General features: G+C 35.6%; 1 protein-coding gene across 1 annotated transcript in view; it reads right to left on the bottom strand.

Annotated features, from left to right (window-relative positions):
• Positions 1 to 10,624: 10,624 nt before the first annotated feature.
• LOC113085052 (mitogen-activated protein kinase kinase kinase kinase 4) overlaps positions 10,625 to 19,843 on the bottom strand; it is a 34,536-nt gene continuing 25,317 nt past the window's right edge. Inside the window, exons 10-17 of the mRNA XM_026255067.1 lie at positions 17,405 to 17,522; positions 16,169 to 16,321; positions 15,916 to 16,059; positions 15,678 to 15,812; positions 15,486 to 15,586; positions 14,512 to 14,661; positions 13,870 to 14,029; positions 10,625 to 11,058 (exon numbers count right to left, since the gene is read on the bottom strand). Of these exons, the coding sequence (XP_026110852.1) occupies positions 10,814 to 11,058; positions 13,870 to 14,029; positions 14,512 to 14,661; positions 15,486 to 15,586; positions 15,678 to 15,812; positions 15,916 to 16,059; positions 16,169 to 16,321; positions 17,405 to 17,522 (1,206 nt within the window). The 3' untranslated portion in view covers positions 10,625 to 10,813. The remainder of the gene's footprint in view (positions 11,059 to 13,869; positions 14,030 to 14,511; positions 14,662 to 15,485; positions 15,587 to 15,677; positions 15,813 to 15,915; positions 16,060 to 16,168; positions 16,322 to 17,404; positions 17,523 to 19,843) is intronic.

Raw genomic sequence — 19,843 nt, 5'->3', positions numbered from 1 at the left:
GGAAGAGGCCATTAATAAGGCCTTTGAAAGGAAGAAGCTGTGATATGTCAACTTGGTAGCTGAGGCAGAGGAGCAAGGAAGGACAGTGAAAGTATACACGTTGGAAGTGGGCAGCAGGGGATTTGTGGCTAGTTCCACTATAAAGCTTCTGAAGGAGTTGGGCATCAGAGGACAGGTCCAGTGGAGGATAGTCAGGGAAACGAACAATGTCGCTGAAAGAATCGAAGCGGATGGACACAGTGTGGGCTGCCAAATCACCATGTAACAAAGTGACACACACTCGGGTCAGATCAGCCTGTGTTAGGCCTGCCTCGACTGAGGTTGTCTTGGGATGAAGGGTCAAAACACCCAATGAGGCTGGGGTACACAACTGATGACGTGTTGGATTGTTGGAAACACCATACAAAGTTAATTGGAATCATCACCTCAACAAAATTCACCCAGGCTAACTTTGAAAAGAAACTGGGATCTGATGGACATCAGTTAAGGTGTCTAACTGGCAACATTCATGAAAGATAAGTACACATCAACAAAACATCAAGGATCCCCACCTAATGACTGCAGTGAAGAACTGTACCGTCTTCATCTATACATCTTGACATAATAGTCTTTCTTATTGTTCCCCAGTCATGCATAAAGCAAATGTAAATTCACAATTGTTTATAGGGTTTTGAAGCAAGCACCACGGACATGTGGACAGTGTTTTCACTACTTCCTGTTGGCCTTCTGTAGCTAATCATAGCTCCGTGTAGCTGTTTTAATTTTTTTCTCTAGAATCATTATCTAACTATAACTCTGTTTTTTAAAGTGATAAAATATAACTTAATTCACACCATATTTCTGATATTATCAATCAATCTTATCAGATTAATTTTGATCGTTCACTTTTATTTTATATCTGTGAGTGCAGTACACCTGCAAAGCGTTAACACTCGTTAGCTTGTCATTAGCGTTTTCATTCAAACCTATCGCTGTTTTCTTTTCTCCTCTCCTCTCTCTCACTCCAGTTTTTCACAAGTTCATCAAACAACCGCAGTAAGAATATTTCATCAAGCACGGCGAGTAATGGCTTCTCCTGCTATTGTTATTTGCACCTCGTCACATGTACAGTTTGTGGGTCACAGATGAGGTATTCACATGTGATAAATGCAGGGAAACAGTTAGGCTGACAGAGAAGATTTCAGAATTAGAGATATGCATCCAAACTTTAATTGAGGACAGTAAGAATGTTAGGGCTCTATATACGGCGTTGGATGCGTCTAGCTCAGGGATTCCTGTACATTGTTCGGTTCCGGCAACAGAGCACTCAGTGATGCACCCACTGAGAAACCTGATGAAAGTGCTCTAGTTATTGGTGATTTTATTGTACGGAAAGTGATTATAGAGACACCAGCCACCATAGTCAAATGTTTACCGTGAGCCAGAGCGCCTGACATCTTGGCAAATTTAAAAGTGCTGGCTAATGCTAAACGTAAATACAGTAAGATTGTTATTCATGCCCGTGCTAATGATGTTCGACTTCGCCAGTCAGAGATCACTAAAAATAACATTAAAGAGGTTTGTGAACTTGCAAGCACAATGTCAGACACTGTAATATGCTCTGGTCCCCTCCCTTCTTACTGTGGTGACGAAATGCATAGCAGATTTTCATCACTCAATGGCTGGATGTCTAAGTGGTGCCCACAGAATAACATAGGTTTCATAGACAATTGGACGAGCTTTTGGGGCAGACCTGACCTGTTGAAAAGAGATTGTCTTCATCCCTCCTGGGGCGGCGCCACTCTTCTCTCTAGAAATATGGCAAATAGTGTTTATACTTGACTAACTGTGGCCCAGGTCAGGAAGCAGACAGACTGGCTAAATCGACCGTCTGCTAGCTGCCTCATGTCACTGAGGTCAGCTAATTCTCAGCACATAGAGACTCTTTCACCTAGATATCAAATTATAGAGATTGTGTCTGTTCCACAAACTAGAAAATACAAAAAACGTCCAAACCAAGTTAAGATTAACAATTTAATTGAGGTTCAACAAATAAAAAACAGATGAAATATGGATAAACAAATGATAAAGCTTGGCTTATTGAATATCAGATCCCTTTCTACAAAACCACTTTTTGTAAATAATATGATCACTGATCATAACCTAGATGTGCTCTGTTTGACAGAAACCTGGTTAAAACCTGATGATTACATTATTTTAAATGAGGCCACCCCCGAAGATTACTGTTATAAACATGAGCCGCATCTAAATGGCAAAGGGGGAGGTGTTGCTTCAATTTATAACAACGTTTTCAGGATTTCTCAGAGGGCAGGCTTCAAGTGGGTCATTCTACAGAAATGTCCATTTTTCTGTCCCTAGCCTTTACAGAAATATTACACTTGAAAAACACATTAGGTTTACAATTTTTTTATATTTAAAAATGAAACAATATGTAATTTGAACAATTACACTTTCTTGAGCCATCAATGTGGCAATATTTGATTTTTATTAATTAATTAGAATTCCAAGCACCACAGAAGTGCTCGTCCCCACAGTCTTGTACAGAGGGAAAATGCTTTATTTTGAGGTCAAAAACAGTGTTTTCTTCCATTTAAAATACAACCATGTGTCCATAACTATAAAATATATGATGTAAATTACATTAAAAAACAAAATGCTAAATAAATATTATAAAATATATAATGAAAGTAGTGGTCCCCTGGAGTTGTGTCACTGGTGTTACCGTTTAACAAAAAAGCTCTTATTGTGAAATAACAATCACGCTGATGACATCACTCGACTTTCTTCTTCCAATTTTCTGGAGATCTATGAAGAGAAGCCCATGGTAAGTCCACTGTCTCTTTTCAATTATCAGAAATCTTCTCATTTATCTCATGATTTCATATGAAGCTTTTAGTTGAAGTCACTGGTATGACCTCTTTTATTGTTTGGGCATTGTAAAAAACTAGAATACAAATGGATTAAACTACTTAATTTAGTGAGTACACCATGATTGACAACATGTGGTTTGATACCTTGCAGCAGCCATTTTGTAAAATGCAGTTTTCATGAAAATTGTCACTGGTGTTACTGTCACTGGTGTCACCTTCCTTATGGGTAACACCAGTGAAGATCAGTAACACCAGTGACTCCCTTTTATAGATAAACTTTGTTCAAAGCTATTCATTTAGTTATTTTGCATAAAATAGCACTAAAATTGTGATTCTAACTTTTCTTTGTCATTGTTAATCCTCCTTTGGTCATGTATTTCTAAATTGAGGGTACGGCTAAACTGAGCGCAGCTGAGAAACAGCGACTTTACAGAAAGCGTAGGGATGATGATCCTGAACACAGAGCAGAGTATTTGCAGAAAAGGAAACAGAGCTATGTCCGTGACATTGTCACACAAAAAAGAAAGAGAGTAAGTAATTTGAGTGAAAGGGAGAAGAGATATGAGCGAAAGGCATGGAGGGCCCGTCAGCAAAGATGCAGGCAAAGAGTCAGAGCAGGAGCATTGACCACCTCCCCCCCCCCATCATCACCAGATAGATCACCCAGCGTTTCAAGGTACAAACTGAACTGTTACAAATACAGAAATAAATGGTGAAAGAGATATAAAAGTGCATAGCATTCAGTACCTCCACATACACACTCACACTCACTCACAAACACACTCTCTCTCTCTCTCTCTCACACACACACACACACACACACACACACTCTCGCACACACACTCATACTCACTCTCACACACACACACACACACGTTTGTTTTTGTGTAAAGTGTGTTCATCCCATAGGTGTAATGGTTTTTATAATGTAGAAACTGTATATTCTATTGCCATTCACCAACCCTACACCTAACCCTAACACTCACAGGAAACTTTGTGCATTTTTACTTTCTCAAAAAATCTCATTCTGTATGATTTATATGCATTTTGAAAAATAGGGACAAGGGTTATGTCCTCATAAGTCACCCTCTCCTTGTAATACCTGTGTCATACCCATGTCATTATACAGAGTTGTGTCCTGATATGATACAGAAACAAGAGCACTCTCTCTCGCTCACTCTCACACACACACACTCTCTCTATCTCTCACACACACTCAAGCTAGGGTTAAATGAGTGAGAACTTTTTTTCAAGAAAATATTTTGCTTTACAGACTACTACAACGAGGGAGGAGACAACGTAGGAGAGATGCACAAAGGAAACAAAGGGAAATAAAGAAACTGAAAGACAAGATCATCGGTTAGAAACAAAGATATGAAATAGTGAAGAAATGAAGTTAAAATGTTAAGTTAAAATGTTGTCTACACTGTAAAACCCGACAAGTTAACTTAACTCAAATCGTTTGAGTAAACTGATTGCCTTGACTGTAATACCCGACAAGTAAACTTAACTCAAACGGTTTGAGTAAACAGATATCCTTAAGTTATGTTAACTCAAACCGTTTGAGGAAACCGATTGCCTTAAACCGTTTAAGTTGAAAAAACTAACAGTTATGAGTACTCTGAACTTAATTCAGTTGAGTTCCCTGAAAGAAGATATACATTGCAATTAAGTGATTAAGTGATTAATTGAGCTTTAGTGATGAACACCTGCTGTTAACAAACAGAATTACTGAAGAAAAGAGAGAAAGGAACAACAGCTGACTTCAGACACAGCCTCACTCAAACCTGACAAGTTATGTTAACTCAAACCGTTTGAGGAAACTGATTGCCTTAAACCATTTAAGTTGAAAAAACTAACAGTTATGAGTACTCTGAACTTAATTCAGTTGAGTTAATTGAAAGAAGATATATATTGCAATTAAATAATTAAGTGATTAACTAAGTGCTGATTGAGAATTAGTGATGAACAGCTGCTGTTAACAAACAGAATCACTGAAGAAAAGAGAAACACAAGAACTACTACAACTGACTTCAGACACAGCCTTAGATGAAATCAACTGAAATAAAATACATGAAATCTCTCAAGATCTGATTAAACAACCCCTCAAACAGCATCACCAGCTCCACTTATTAATAACCAGACTGACTTTATTTCTGTCAGACGTCTACAGAAGATCTTATTGAGAATGAACTAAGGTTTAGATGTTGATTTATTGTTTCATTTGAAGTAACCATGTTAGAGATCAGTGTTTGCTTTAGTTGGGCTCTTAACCCTTGATTTCGGTTTTAGTCTTTTCTCTGGCTGTTATAACCGTGTGTTTCTAAAACACGTGTTGTAACTCAAAAGCCCAGAAGAAATGCCATCAGGTGTTAACCTGTATCTAGGTGTAGGTTGTTATACTAAGTATAGGTGATGATAATTATTCATTATTATTCAAATATATATATCTGTACAGAGTCTAATCTCTGAGGAAACAAATGTGTAATTAGTAGAAGTGGATCTAATAAAAGTGACACTAAGAGTCTGTGATAATCAGTTAATATAAAAATGGCTTCATAAACATTTTGTACACATACATTTGTATTCCATCCCAGTAGTTGGTCAGACACAGACATCAATAATCAGAATATGAACCTCAACAATGGTGACAAAAAAACATGCTGCAATGCATGCTGGGTACTATTGTAGTACAAAACTCATCCATGGCGCCCAGCATGCTCTGCAGCATTTTTTTTTTTTTTAATGGTCACCATTGTTGAGGTTCATATTCTGATTATTGATGTCTGTGTGTGACTGTTTGACACCGTAGAAGACCACACTGTTTGGAAAGTCATTGTATTAACTGATTATTACAGAACCACTGGCTCTTAGAATCACTTTTACAATAATCAATCAAATTACACAACACCTATTTCATCAGAGATTAGACTCCTAGCAGTTCAATAATTGATGATTATCATCACCGACATAAAGTGTAACAACCTACACCTAGGTACAGGTTAACACCTGATGTCATTTCTTCTGGGCTTTTGAGTTACAACAAATGTGTTTTAGAAACACACAGTTATAACATCCAGAGAAAAGACTAAGACAGAATCAAGGGTCAAGAGCCCAACTAAAGCAAACACTGATCTCTAACATGGTTACTTCAAATGAAACAATAAATCAACATCTAAACCTTAGTTCATTCTCAATAAGATCTTCTGTAGACGTCTGACAGAAATAAAGTCAGTCTGGTTATTAATAAGTGGAGCTGGTGATGCTGTTTGTGGGGTTGTTTAATCAGATCTTGAGAGATTTCATGTATTTTATTTCAGTTGATTTCATCTAAGGCTGTGTCTGAAGTCAGTTGTAGTAGTTCTTGTGTTTCTCTTTTCTTCAGTGATTCTGTTTGTTAACAGCAGCTGTTCATCACTAATTCTCAATCAGCACTTAGTTAATCACTTAATTATTTGAATGCAAAGTTTTAAAACTTACAGGGTTTAAATCAAGGCAATCTGTTTACTCAAACGGTTTGAGTTCAGTTTACTTGTCAGGTTTTACAGTGTATGATATTTTTCTAACTCTGATTTCAGTTCTTATGAAATAAGTCATTTGTATATGTTATGTATGTCACTGGTGATTTGTTGTGTCACTGGTGTTACTGTTTTTTTTTTCTTTCACATTAAATAAAATCTGTCATATGTGGCATAATGATCATTTTAAATTCATTGAATTCTGCTGCACTTAAGAGTTAAGCTTTAAATGATTGTATTATTGCTTGTTTAAAACCTTTTTTTCAAATATTTTCATTGTTATAGCAAATACATGGTTGTGCAATTGAACTAACATCATTCAGTCACACTTTTAACAAACCTGATTAAAATAAATAAAACATAATCACCGTATTAGTTAGATCATCATTAATTTTCTGTACCTCTGACTGCATGTGCTGAAAAAAAAATTAAAAAATATTTCATAAACACCTTTAATATCGCTAAAGAAGTAAGGTAACACCAGTGACAAAAAAATGGTGTATGCGGTCTTTAAATACATGCACACAAAAAATAAAAAATGATTAAGCTGTAATTTATGTGTACTCATAAAATCAAAGGGTAATCTAATAATGTGGTGTAAGTTTAAATGTTAGAAAAAGAAATCAATTTTAAGAGATCTTGCCATACCAAATGTGGACGTTTCTGTAGAATGACCCAAGTATAACTCGTTTGAAGTAATGGTGCTTCATATAACATTATCCAGAGAAACAAATGTTAATGATAAATTCCCTGTTATGTTTGTACTGGCTACTGTATACAGGCCACCAGGGCACCATACATACTTTATTAAAGAGTTTGGTGATTTTACATCCGAGTTAGTTCTGGCTGCAGATAAAGTTTTAATAGTTGGTGATTTTAATATCCATGTTGATAATTAAAAAGATGCATTGGGATCAGCATTTATAGACATTATGAACTCTATTCGGGTTAGACAACACGTTTCAGGACCCACTCATTGTCGAAATCATACTCTAGATTTAATACTGTCACTTGGAATTGATGTTGATAGTGTTGAAATTATGCAGCCAAGTGATGATATCTCAGATCATTATTTAGTTTTGTGCAAACTTCATATAGCCAAAATTGTAAATTCTATTTCTTGTAACAAGTAAGGAAGAACCATCACTTCTACCACAAAAGACTGCTTTTTAAGTTATCTTCCTGATGTATCCAAATTCCTTAGCATATCCAAAACCTCAGAACAACTTGATGATGTAACAGAAACTATGGACTCTCTCTTTTCTAGCACTTTAAATACAGTTGCTCCTTTACGCTTAAGGAAGGTTAAGGAAAACAGTTTGACACCATGGTATAAAGGAGCATACTCGCACCCTAAAGAGAGCAGCCCGAAAAATGGAACGCAGCTGGAGGAAAACAAAACTAGAGGTATTTCATATTTCTTGGCAGGAAAGTAACCTATCCTACGGAAAAGCATTAAAAACTGCCAGAACCGAATACTTTTCTTCTCTTTTAGAAGAAAAAACAAACATAACCCCAGGTATTTATTCAATACAGTGGCTAAATTAATGAAAAATAAAGCCTCAACAAGTGTTGACATTTCCTAACATTACAGCAGTAATGACTTTATGAACTACTTTAACATCTAAAATAAATACTGTTAGAGATAAAATTGCAACCAGTCAGCCATCAGCTACAGTATCGCATCAGACCCCCTGAACTATAGACCCCCTGAGGAACAGTTCCACTCTTTCTCTACTATAGGAAAGGAAGAATTGTATAAACTTGTTAAATCATCTAAACCAACAACATGTATGTTAGACCCTAAATTCTGAAAAAAAAAACAAAAAAAAAAACAGGGGTGTTAATTATTCCCTTTTTCTCTATTATAATAATAAGTGATTGGGTCATGGTCAGATATTACATGACCACCTCAGTACCTCCTTCAAGTTCTTGAGTGGAAGGTGACAGACGAAGCAGGAAGTGAAGCAGGACTACCCGTGCAACCTAATTGGGTGGCAGCTACTACCCCATGCTATATGTACAGACCCTAATAAAATCCAAAACTAGAGAAATCTGTCAGGAAGGATAAGGAGAAAGCAAATAATTGTCTGTGGCCACTACATACAACATCATTCTCTTTTTTGGTGGTTGTTGAGCTGTTAACTCTTGTGCACTTGTCACTTTGATTTGCACCAAAGCAAGGTGAAACTGATTCACAATCATTTTACGCATCCTAACTGGACCTACTGATATCCCTGAAGTTTAACTGAGTTGGTGTTATGAAGGAACTGTGATTATTAAGTAAGTTTTTTTAGCAGTGTATTAATTACTGAGTAATTAAGTACTTAAATGAACAATTACACTGTAAAAAGAATATCATAAAATAAAGTGTAACTCCCAAAATAAACAAATATAAACACCTTTAGTGATATGGCATCTTTAAAGCACTAAATTTGGGGTGCACAAAACACCAATAAGATTATAGAACACTTATTAAATAATTACTTATAAAAATCAGCCAATTACATGACATAATTTGAGCCAACAGCACTGTTTCTTTCAAAGACTCGTTCGACTGACAATGTTTTTTTTTTTTTTTTTTTATGGCCAAAGAAGTTATCTTTCAAAAAGTGTCTGGGTGCATCACTAATGCATCATCAGTTTGGCCATAAGTGTGAAATTCATTTGATTGGTGAAACACACAAATTTGAAAAACTAATGGAATGCATAGTCGATATAAAAAACCGGATGACGAGTAATTTCTTACTGCTAAATTCAGAAAAAACAAAACTCCGCTTGTAATAACCTAGAACACTGTCTAAGACTTGATGGTTGCTCTGTCAATTCTTCGTCATCAGTTAGGAACCTAGGTGTGCTATTTGATCGCAATCTTTCCTTAGAAAGCCACGTTTCTAGCATTTGTAAAACTGCATTTTTCCATCTCAAAAATATATCTAAATTACGGTCTATGCTCTCAATGTCAAATGCAGAAATGTTAATCCATGCATTTATGACCTCAAGGTTAGATTATTGTAATGCTTTATTGGGTGGTTGTTCTGCATGCTTAGTAAACAAACTACAGCTAGTCCAAAATTAGCCCGGTCCTGTCATCGCTGCACTGGCTCCCTATCAAACATCGTATAGATTTTAAAATATTGCTTATTACTTATAAAGCCCAGAATGGTTTAGCACCTCAGTATTTGAATGAGCTCCTTTTACATTATACTCCTCTACGTCCGCTACATTCTCAATACTCAGGCAATTTGATAATACCTATAATATCAAAATCAACTGCGGGCGGCAGATCCTTTTCTTATTTGGCGCTTAAACTCTGGAATAACCTTCCTAACATTGTTCGGGAGGCAGACACACTCTTGCAGTTTAAATCTAGATTAAAGACCCATCTCTTTAACCTGGCATACACATAACATACTAATATGCTTTTAATATCCAAATCGGAAATTAAAGGATTTTTAGGCTGCATTAATTAGGTAAACCGGAAGCGGAAACACTTCACATAACACCCTATGTACTTGCTACATCATTAGAAGAATGGCATCTACACTAATATTTGTCTGTTTCTCTCTTGTTCCGAGGTCACCTTGGCCACAAGATCCAGTCTGTGTCCAGATCAGAGGATCACTGCAGTCACCCGGATCCAGTACGTATCCAGACCAGATGGTGAATCAGCACCTAGAAAGGACCTCTACTGCCCTGAAAGACAGCGGAGACCAGGACAACTAGAACCCCAGATACAGATCCCCTGTAAAGACCTTGTCTCAGAGGACCACTAGGACAAGACCACAGGAAACAGATGATTTTTCTGCACAATCTGACTTTGCTGCAGCCTGGAATTGAACTACTGGTTTCGTCTGGTCAGAGGAGAACTGGCCCCCCAACTGAGCCTGGTTTCTCCCAAGGTTTTTTTCTCCATTCTGTCACCGATGGAGTTTCGGTTCCTTTCCGCTGTCGCCTCTGGCTTGCTTAGTTGGGGTCACTTCATCTACAGCGATATCGTTGACTTGATTGCAAATAAATGCACATACACTATTTAACTGAACAGAGATGACATAACTGAATTCAATGATGAACTGCCTTTAACTATCATTTTGCATTATTGAGACACTGTTTTACAATGTATTTTGTTTAAAGCGCTATATAAATAAAGGTGACTTTGACTTTGATTGGGGGAAAAAATTAAATTAATAATAATAATAATAATAATTATATATATATATATATATATATTTTTATGAAATGCTCTGTGGTATAAAAAGGCTGAGCCACAAATATTCTTTGTCTGCAAGTTTGAATGAGCTGTAAATTTTCCATTATAGTCTATTTGTATCTGTCAGGAAAATGTTGCTATTTTAATGTGACATTGGTATAACAAGAATATCTGTGGCAGACATTCTTATCTTTCTGCACTGTAAAATAGACAAGTCATAAAGGTTTGGAATGACATGAAAGTGAGTTGGATGCTGAATTTTGGTTCCATAAAATATGCCATAATATTTTTTTTGCCTCATTTTGTGTGAATTTTCTAACCTTGTCATTTCTTTCACAGAGAAACTTCAACTGTTGTGCCCTCTTGTGCATGAACACACCATCCAGGTGACCAGTCTCCACAGAACGAATCTCGATAGCTTTCTCCCCCCAGCCCATGATCTGGTTTGATCTGATGTAAGCTACAAAAAGATGCAGAAGAGTTCAATTAATTGATATATTGCTGAAATAGTCAAAAACAGATAAAGAAAACAAAGAAAAAAACAAATACACATCAGATGTTTGTTTGTAAGGACATTGCATGGTTAATGATATTTCCATCATTATCATCTACACCAACCCATAACCCTTAATTTATCACAGAATATATTCTGAATGATATATTAAAAAAAAAAAAAAAAAACATCTTTTGGCTGATTTATAATCCTTTTTTACTTATGAAGAACAGTAAAATGACCACACTATTGGGTTGTCAAAGTATTTCACAACATGAGGACATTTGGTCTTCAAGTATAGACACACACACGTATACCATGGAGAGCTGCTGTCAACCTGGCAACTATTAAAAATAAACCATCCACTTGTTCCTGATGCTGGAATCCTTCTGAAGGCTGTACAGAGATGCAAACAAGCTATTTAAACAAGACACGTTGAAAACGCAAACATTACTCTTCCATTTCTCCTGTTTGTCAGCAGACTCAAGCATTTAGGCCTTGTTTACAATTCCAGTTAATCCAGTCCCAATTCTGGTTTTCTTTTGCTCATATGTGACACAGATCAGATCTGTTCTATGATAGTGTAAACAGGGGGGGAAAAAAAGCATGCATTCGGATATTTCGAGATCGGTTTCAGGCCTCATTCATATGTGGAAATAAATCAGATATAAATCAGATAAATGCCAATGCAACTGCCATGTAAACAGGCAGATCGGATTTTGTGAGGCATTGCATTCTGTATGTCATTAAAACTGAAACAATTTGGTACTTCTCTGCGGTCTCTGACATCATATGTGACCCGTGTTGGCAAAATTACTGTAAATTTGCATATAAATAATATATATAAATAAACACTTGAAAAAATGCTCCACTTAGTAATAAGACATCTAAAATTATCTTTGTACATTTTAACTTTTACCATTTTACATTACCTTTTCTCTGCATGCTTCTGGTGCTGGTGTCATTCGAAGGGTGTGCATATAACGGGGCTTCTGACTAGGGATGCAACAATTATAGATTTTGTTGGTACGATTATTGTCTGAGAAATAATCACGGTTTTACAATTATGACCATTATTATGCATCGATTCATTTCACAAAATTATTAGTGTATAAAGTCACACGAAAAATCTTTAGATAAAGTGTTATTTATTGCTTCCTTCTGAAACCGAAATAACACCGTAACCAATAATACCGCACAACAAAATAATAATAAAGACAAAATAAAAGTCCATCTCTCTAATTTAAATTTTAAAAGGTGACCTCTGCTCTGTAAACATCCATTTCAGTATTTCCCTTTTGAAAAAAGAAAATCTTGTCGGTTTTTGACTCATGAATAATACTGTAAAAGGGATAATAAATAACAGTGTTAATTAAATATGATTAATATAAGACTATTAACTGTATTTATCCCAAAGGGGAAACTGTTAAAATTGGGGGTAATAAGATGAAATATTATTGTAATCACCTGTCATCCATAGGTATTCATTTTAATAATTTTTATAATAATTCATATGATTTTACATGTGGTCTGAGAAACTGGAACTGTGAAATCGGAGATCACTCTGCGCACACATACAAACATTTAGGAGGACACCAACTTGTTGTGAACTCTGCCCTGCAACTTTTATTAATAAAATAGCTTAGCAACAAGGGGGTAAAATCACTATTTAACTAAACACACGTTTGTAGAGAGACGCGCTGAGGCAGGTTCACACACACACACACACACACGCACACACACACACACACACCCACCCACGCACACACACACACACACCCACCCACGCACACACACACACACACTTTTCTGTCAAAAGTGAACACTTGGGGAACTGTTGGGGAAAAACATCTGAAGTGTAACATAGTAAAGTACATCCGTGCATTACAGTATAGGACATCTGTATCATGTATCAATTAATCTAACAATAAAAGAAAAGTTCACTTCTTGAAATGCTTTTTTGTATTAATAATAAATTAATTTGTAATGAACATTCTTAAGTTATTTTTACATTTGATTATTTGTTTTTCATACATGAATGCTTTAGTTTAGATATAAAATGATAAAGGTAATGCATTTTTGTTTCTATGCTATTTGTTTGTGCATCTTTTCTTATTTATAATAGCAAAGATAAAATAAAATAACAATATCTGTATTGTGTGATTATTAATATAATAATTAATAATAAGAAAAGACGGAGGACCTGGCTCTATCTACTTTAAATGGGTTTGGTTATCTTATTTTATTAAATAAATGTTTTGCTCATTGTAACTCATTTTGTCAGCAAAGGTCACATTATTCTCAGGAGGAAGCACATTGAGCCAGCCGGTAAATGTGTTTACACTCGCCATATCATCTGAAACATTGCACATGCGTTGTTTCAGATGATATGGTGAGTGTAAACACATGAATCAGATAGGGTCACAACTGAAAAAAACGTGTAAACGAACAGCCCAAAAAAACTGGATATATGCAACAAATCCAAATTTGACATTGAGACCTGCAGTGTAAACAAGACCTTAGATTATGTCAGAAACTGTGAACTGAACAGGAATCTGTACGCCATCACATCTTATTGGTTTAATGTTTCAGATAGAGCAAGTCTCCCGTTTGACTGATGGTGTGTAAAGTTACTATTTGATATTTCATTAGGGTAGCGGTACTCAAGCAAATGTACTTTATTCACCACTAGACTCTTGTTTTCCTCTAGGGAAAACAAAAAACATGTATTCTGTCATTTTAAGTGGAATATAAACCCTCCACAAAAATTCAACTTACCCACAGAGGTGGGCATCTCACCCCACTGCAGCACCACGTCTTTTGTGATCCTCCCATAAGTGTTTACATACACGCCTTCATCCTCATAGCACACCAATAGCTCAACGCCTTCTGTGTTCGGGAGGATGATGATGGCGTGGGTCTGAATATTCGTTTGAATCTGAGAAAAAGAAAAAGTGTTTAAGTATTTGATTAAAATGATTACTGCAAGTATGATCTGTCCTTCAACATATTTAAAATAGTACAGATCACAATGATAAAAGCTGGAATAAAAAAGAGCATCTGACAAAATTTAATTAATTTAGGGCTGGACAAAATATCGAATGATATGATCATGTGCATCTCATCTTTAAACCGGTTCTGTGATTCGGCAGTTAATACGCAGAGCCAATTTACACGGATAAGCTATGCTATATCGAGTTCATTATTGAAAATCAATCGCCTTCGATAATAAACTCAATATAGCATAGTTTATCAGTGAACTACGGCTCTGTGTATTAACTGCCGCTCCATTTTGAAAGCATGTGATGGGGATTTACCACTTACCACAGAACCGGCTTTACTGACGAGATGCATATGATCAAGTCGTTCAATATATTGTCTAGCCCTAAATTCAGTAGTCAAAGTCCTAAAAGAGCTTACATGTGTGGGAAGGTAGATGTCATAAACTGCCCCTGAATCCACATCTACAGCATGAAAACCAGAGCTGGAGCCATAAATGACCTTTAATCTTTGACCCTCTTCCACAGTCAGATCAACTAAGAGAGGCTTGTGGACCAGGTCTCCAAATGACTACAAAACAAGATAGTAATGTCAGTTAAGAAGCAACCACAATGATTAAAAAAACTTTACATTTTTTATTACTACAACCTACAATTCAATGTCAAGTCAGCTTTATTTCTATAGCACTTTATACATTAAAACCAAAAATTATTCAGACATATTTTTGTTTTTATTAAATTTTTTACTAGTGAGTGCAGGACACTATAGTTTATTTATGCAAGTGAGGATAGCAAAATAAAGTAAACTTTGATATTATACCCCAAAATTCTTCATACAGTGGACTACCTGTAATATTGATACAAATCTGGGACCAAAAATTATTCAGACACTTTAACCTGACCATGTTTTGCTTAAGTGTTATCTGACATTATCAAGATGAATTTGTTCTGACACAGTTTAACTCTGAGTTCTTGTAATATTTTATTATCATTTTCTAAACTAGTAGTGAATATACTCCGATAATGTGTGAAATGATAAAGGTATGAATTTTGGTTTCACTGTACAATACAAATTATTTGTTGAAAGCAACTTCAGAGTTAGAGTTATACAATTCTTCAATTTTGAAATGACAGCAGTGTCAGTGGTGCAATGTTGTCAGTTATAAAAATAAATTCAATTGTAAAGCAGTTCTAAAAAGACGATAGTATTGTTATTCAGCTTAATATAGTTTAATGTTGATTCAATTCAGAAATTAAGTTTTTGTCCTTGTGTCCTTTTGTGTCAGTGGTGTATTGCTGTTATTAATTGTTTTTACACCTTCAGTGTGAAGAGACGTATACATTGAATTAGGTGGGAAAATGGTGTGATTTGAGTATGTTGGGTATTGCACTCACCTTAAAGGCCATAAACTTGTGGTATGGCTTTGGTGCCCAAGCATACACTTCCACTAAATTTTTCAAGGCAATAACCAAGAACTTGATTCTTTCATATTTAACTAAAAAGTGACCAAAAAAAATAAAAATAATAATTAATTGCATTTTACAGATTTCTGTTGTGCAAACCATGCCTGACAGCTGGAAACTTACCGACTTTGTAGTGCACACATCCTTCCAGCTCCCCCACTGTAGTCCAACCCTGTTTTTTTTCCACCTCAGGGTCATTATGCAGAATTTTGTTCCTAAGCCATGACAGATAATAAACTCGCAGTTTGTTCTTCTTTCCTATAAAAGGGTTAAAATTACAAACAAGAGAATTAAAATATTAGCTAAAAGAAAGAGCAAGAAATTAAACATGCTCTGACAAGTCAGTCATATATTCTTTAACCTGATATTGTCACTAGAATATTAAGGCCTTCAAGAACATCCATTTGTTGAAAACGACGTCTGTTAATGAGTGGATAAACTTTCCCCTGCCCACTACGATCAAGAAGCATGAGGCCACTTTCAGTTCCTACCAACAGATTTACTCCTACACAAGGAAATAATAGAAAGAGAGAGTGATAAAATTAATAATAAGGTGTTTATTTTCTGTAACCACATGTCCTACTTTCAGTGGGCTATTATTGTGTGATACATACCCCAAAGTGCAGCACACAGAATCTCAGAGTTGAACCTCTTTTTGTATTTGCGTATTTCTGGTGTGTCACTCTGTGGGCGAGTGTTTACAGGGTTTACATTCACCACAGAGCCCTTGCGGCATGGGTCCTGCAGACGTCCTTCATTACTAAAGCCTGCTGAGAAAACACAATCATACAATCAGCTTGTGATTTAAATTTAGCTAAAATTAATTAATCAAGAATTTAAACATACCGTATTTTCCGCACTATAAGGCGCACCAAATTATAAAGCGCACCTTCAATGAATGGCCTATTTTAGAACTGTTTTCATATATAGAGCGCACCGGATTATAAGGCGCATAGAATAGAAGATACTGCAGTCAAACGTTTGACTGGGTTTGCGTTATGCATCCACTAGATGGAGCTGTGCTAAAGAGAATGTCAACATTTTGACAGAGCGTCTTGATCCATATATAAGGCACTCCGGATTATAAGGCGCATTGTCATTTTTTTAGAAAATAAAAAGGCTTTTAGGTGCGACTTATATAGTGCGGAAAATACGGTATATGTATTATGAATTTAAAAATACATAAAAAAAAGATAAAACGCTGGCTACAAATGCTAAATACATATGATTAGTATTAGGCGATATGATAAAGTAGTTTTATATACTAATTTCATTAAATAAGATATAATAAGGCTTATATACATCACAATATTGTTTTTTTTTTGTCATTTTATCTTTGATATTAAAAAATAAGAACAAAGATACAAGTGTAAAACAGTAAACATGTTTTTTTTTCAGATACAGTAGGTCTATGTTACAATAGCATAAGTAAAATAATAGAGAAACTGAATAATCCATAGCGGACATCACAGGGCAAGACAGAGTTTTGGTCATACAACACTTCATCATTTAACAGCAAGCTGTGCCTCTTCTTTTTTCATTTCTGCTCCACGTGAGACTCGAGTAGTGATGTCTGATTTTTTTAACCAGTTCTTTTTAGCTAACTGGATGAACCGATACACCAAATAGGACAGAAACAGTTTGAAATAATTTGTAGCTCGAGTCACCAATTATCTACTCAATTAGTTAAATATATATATATATATATATTTTTTTTTTTTTTTTTTGCATACCCCAGAATATTCAATATCGCTGAATTTATATTTAAAGAAACATATTGTTGCCACAATAAATAATGTAACATTACAAGTCTTGAAGAAATACTTGCCCATGACTTCAGAATGACTTACCCATGTTGTTGAGGGAACTGCCACTGGAAGGGGAAATCTGTAGAAGACGTGGGTCAATAAATGGGGTAAAAGAGGAAGAAGAATTGTGTTTTTGAAGTGTGTTGCTGGCAGACTGTGTCTGAAATAGGACAAAAATAAGACAAAAACAGGGTAGAACAATTTAAAGTGATGCGTCTGAGCTTCTCAAATAACATGTTGAAACTGGCAACTCACAAAATAAGATAAAATCAAGTCCCTAATATATAAACTTAACATGAATTTTAATGTAACTGATGTAATTTATGTAAATTCAAAACCAAACAAGATATACTAGTAACTAAATGGAAAGTACAGATGGCATAAAAGTTAGGTTAAAGATGAAATAAAGTATGACAACAGTTCAGAACGTAAAGAGTAAATATTAAGTTATTTATAAAGATATATAATTTTAATTATATATATAAAGAAATATTGAGATCCACATGCATTTGTTTGTTGTTGTTTTTTTTTTAAGACCAAACCAGATCTAGATTAGTGAGAAAATAACTTTTGACATACTATATAATATTATACAATACTTCAGTGGGCATTTGAGGTACTGCAGGGTAGGGTTGTGCCATATCATACATCCATGATAATGCTGGTATACATTTTTACATGTAAAAAAAAAAAAAAAAAGTGTCACAGCAATGATATAAAGACGCAATGACGTATGGCTGACATATATTCCCTAGCACGCACAACAATTTCAAACAGGGCCCAGCAGTACAATCTGCGCTGGAGCCCCGCAAAACCCAGCTATGGCCCAGTGCACCAATCAGTCTGCTTCAAATCGAACACACAGCTGCTTCTGCCACCTTATAACAATTAGGTAGTCTGTCATCAATGACAGTAGCACATTGAAAAAAAAAATGCTGCTGCCTGCCAGCTGCAATCGCCAATAATACATTGTTACATGTTTTTTTTAATTGTATTTCCTCATCGCAAATATTTTTGAAACAACGTGATATAATTTTGAGGCTATATTGCCCACCCCTACTGCAGGGCTTAAATTATATGGAATGGTGACATACGGGAAATGCCAACTCCTATCACTTATATCCTTTCTGGAATTCCTTTGTGAATTAAATTAGATAAATGGGGGGTTTGGGGGTGGGCATGTCCTGAAAGGACAATATCAGAATAAGCCACTTTATAGACTGAAACCACTTTTTGTACCAGGCTGTAAAAAAAAAAGTTGGGCATTTTAACATGGGGAGTCTATGGGACTGACTCCATTTTGGAGCCAGTCTACAACGGCCTGTCGATGAATTGGAGTTTAAGTCACTTCCGTGTTGGTTTTACGAGTGAGAGAAACAGGACAGAAAATAGCCACACACAGCTTAACACATGCTCAGGGCAAGTTTCTGCAATTTGTATGTGTACAGTATGTACATTGATCACTGCTGTCCAGCTTGTTTTGGGTCAAATTTATTTTTGATACATTTGTATTTTTTTAAATATATAAAACAATTTATTTTATTTGGATGTATTTTTTTTAATCAGATTTTCCAATTGTTATAACATCTCTAGTACTTTCCTTAGTTCCAGATAGAGCTGAAGATCTTTGCCTGTGGGGTTCGGGCTTAATTTATATCATTTTACATGGGCTCAGGCCGGGTTCGGGCTTGCGCTCTGGTTTGTGAAGTAAATGAGCGGTCATGTGATGTGTTTCCATTAGCGTGAGAAAGATGCAAAAATGTATGCTCTGGTGATTACGTTTTGGTTGCACCATCAACTAAAGCAAAGTCTGAGGTGTGGAAAAGTTTTGACGATGTTTATAATGAGAATAGGCCTAATGAGCCATGGGGTTATATTGCTGGACGCACCATCATTGAGCACAGGAATGCGCTGAAACCATCTAAAGTCGATTCAATAATTTTCCTCCACAAAAACATGTAGCCTTATCTTGGTGAGTAAAGGTTTTTCAAATTATGACTAAATATTAATCGAGTCTTAAATGCAAAATGTAGGCAGAATATATAGGCTAATGTTGGCATTCTTTTTTTTAATGAAATTTCAGCTGCTAGTGGCGAAGCAAATTCGGCAGAGCTTTTATCTTAACTTTTTACTTTTTAGCTTTTTCTTTTTTGCCAAATACCCATCTTCATTTTAAATTTATCTTAATTTAATTTGTTAAGAAAGACTTGTTTTTATTGGTGCGTTGGCCTATTTATAGGCTAAATGTGCCTATGCCTAGGCCTATTTAGCGTGCTGAATTGTTAGAGCTGGCCTAGAGCCAACATTATTCATGAATAAATTGTTAAAACGTGTATGAATTACTCATTCTTGACAAAAGGCAAAATAGCTGTGTGCATGCCCACATTCTAATAATGTCGGGCTGTAAACGGGTTCGGGCTTTTAAAAAGCTCTCAATCAAAATGTACTTCACTGATAAAAGGTCTGTTGTGCACCATATCT

The sequence above is a fragment of the Carassius auratus genome, unplaced genomic scaffold, assembly GCF_003368295.1.
Source record: "Carassius auratus strain Wakin unplaced genomic scaffold, ASM336829v1 scaf_tig00041186, whole genome shotgun sequence".
In the NCBI taxonomy this organism is placed as follows: Eukaryota; Metazoa; Chordata; class Actinopteri; order Cypriniformes; family Cyprinidae; genus Carassius; species Carassius auratus.
The sequence above is the reverse complement of the archived record's forward strand: the minus strand, read 5'-3'. Positions and strand labels throughout refer to the sequence as shown.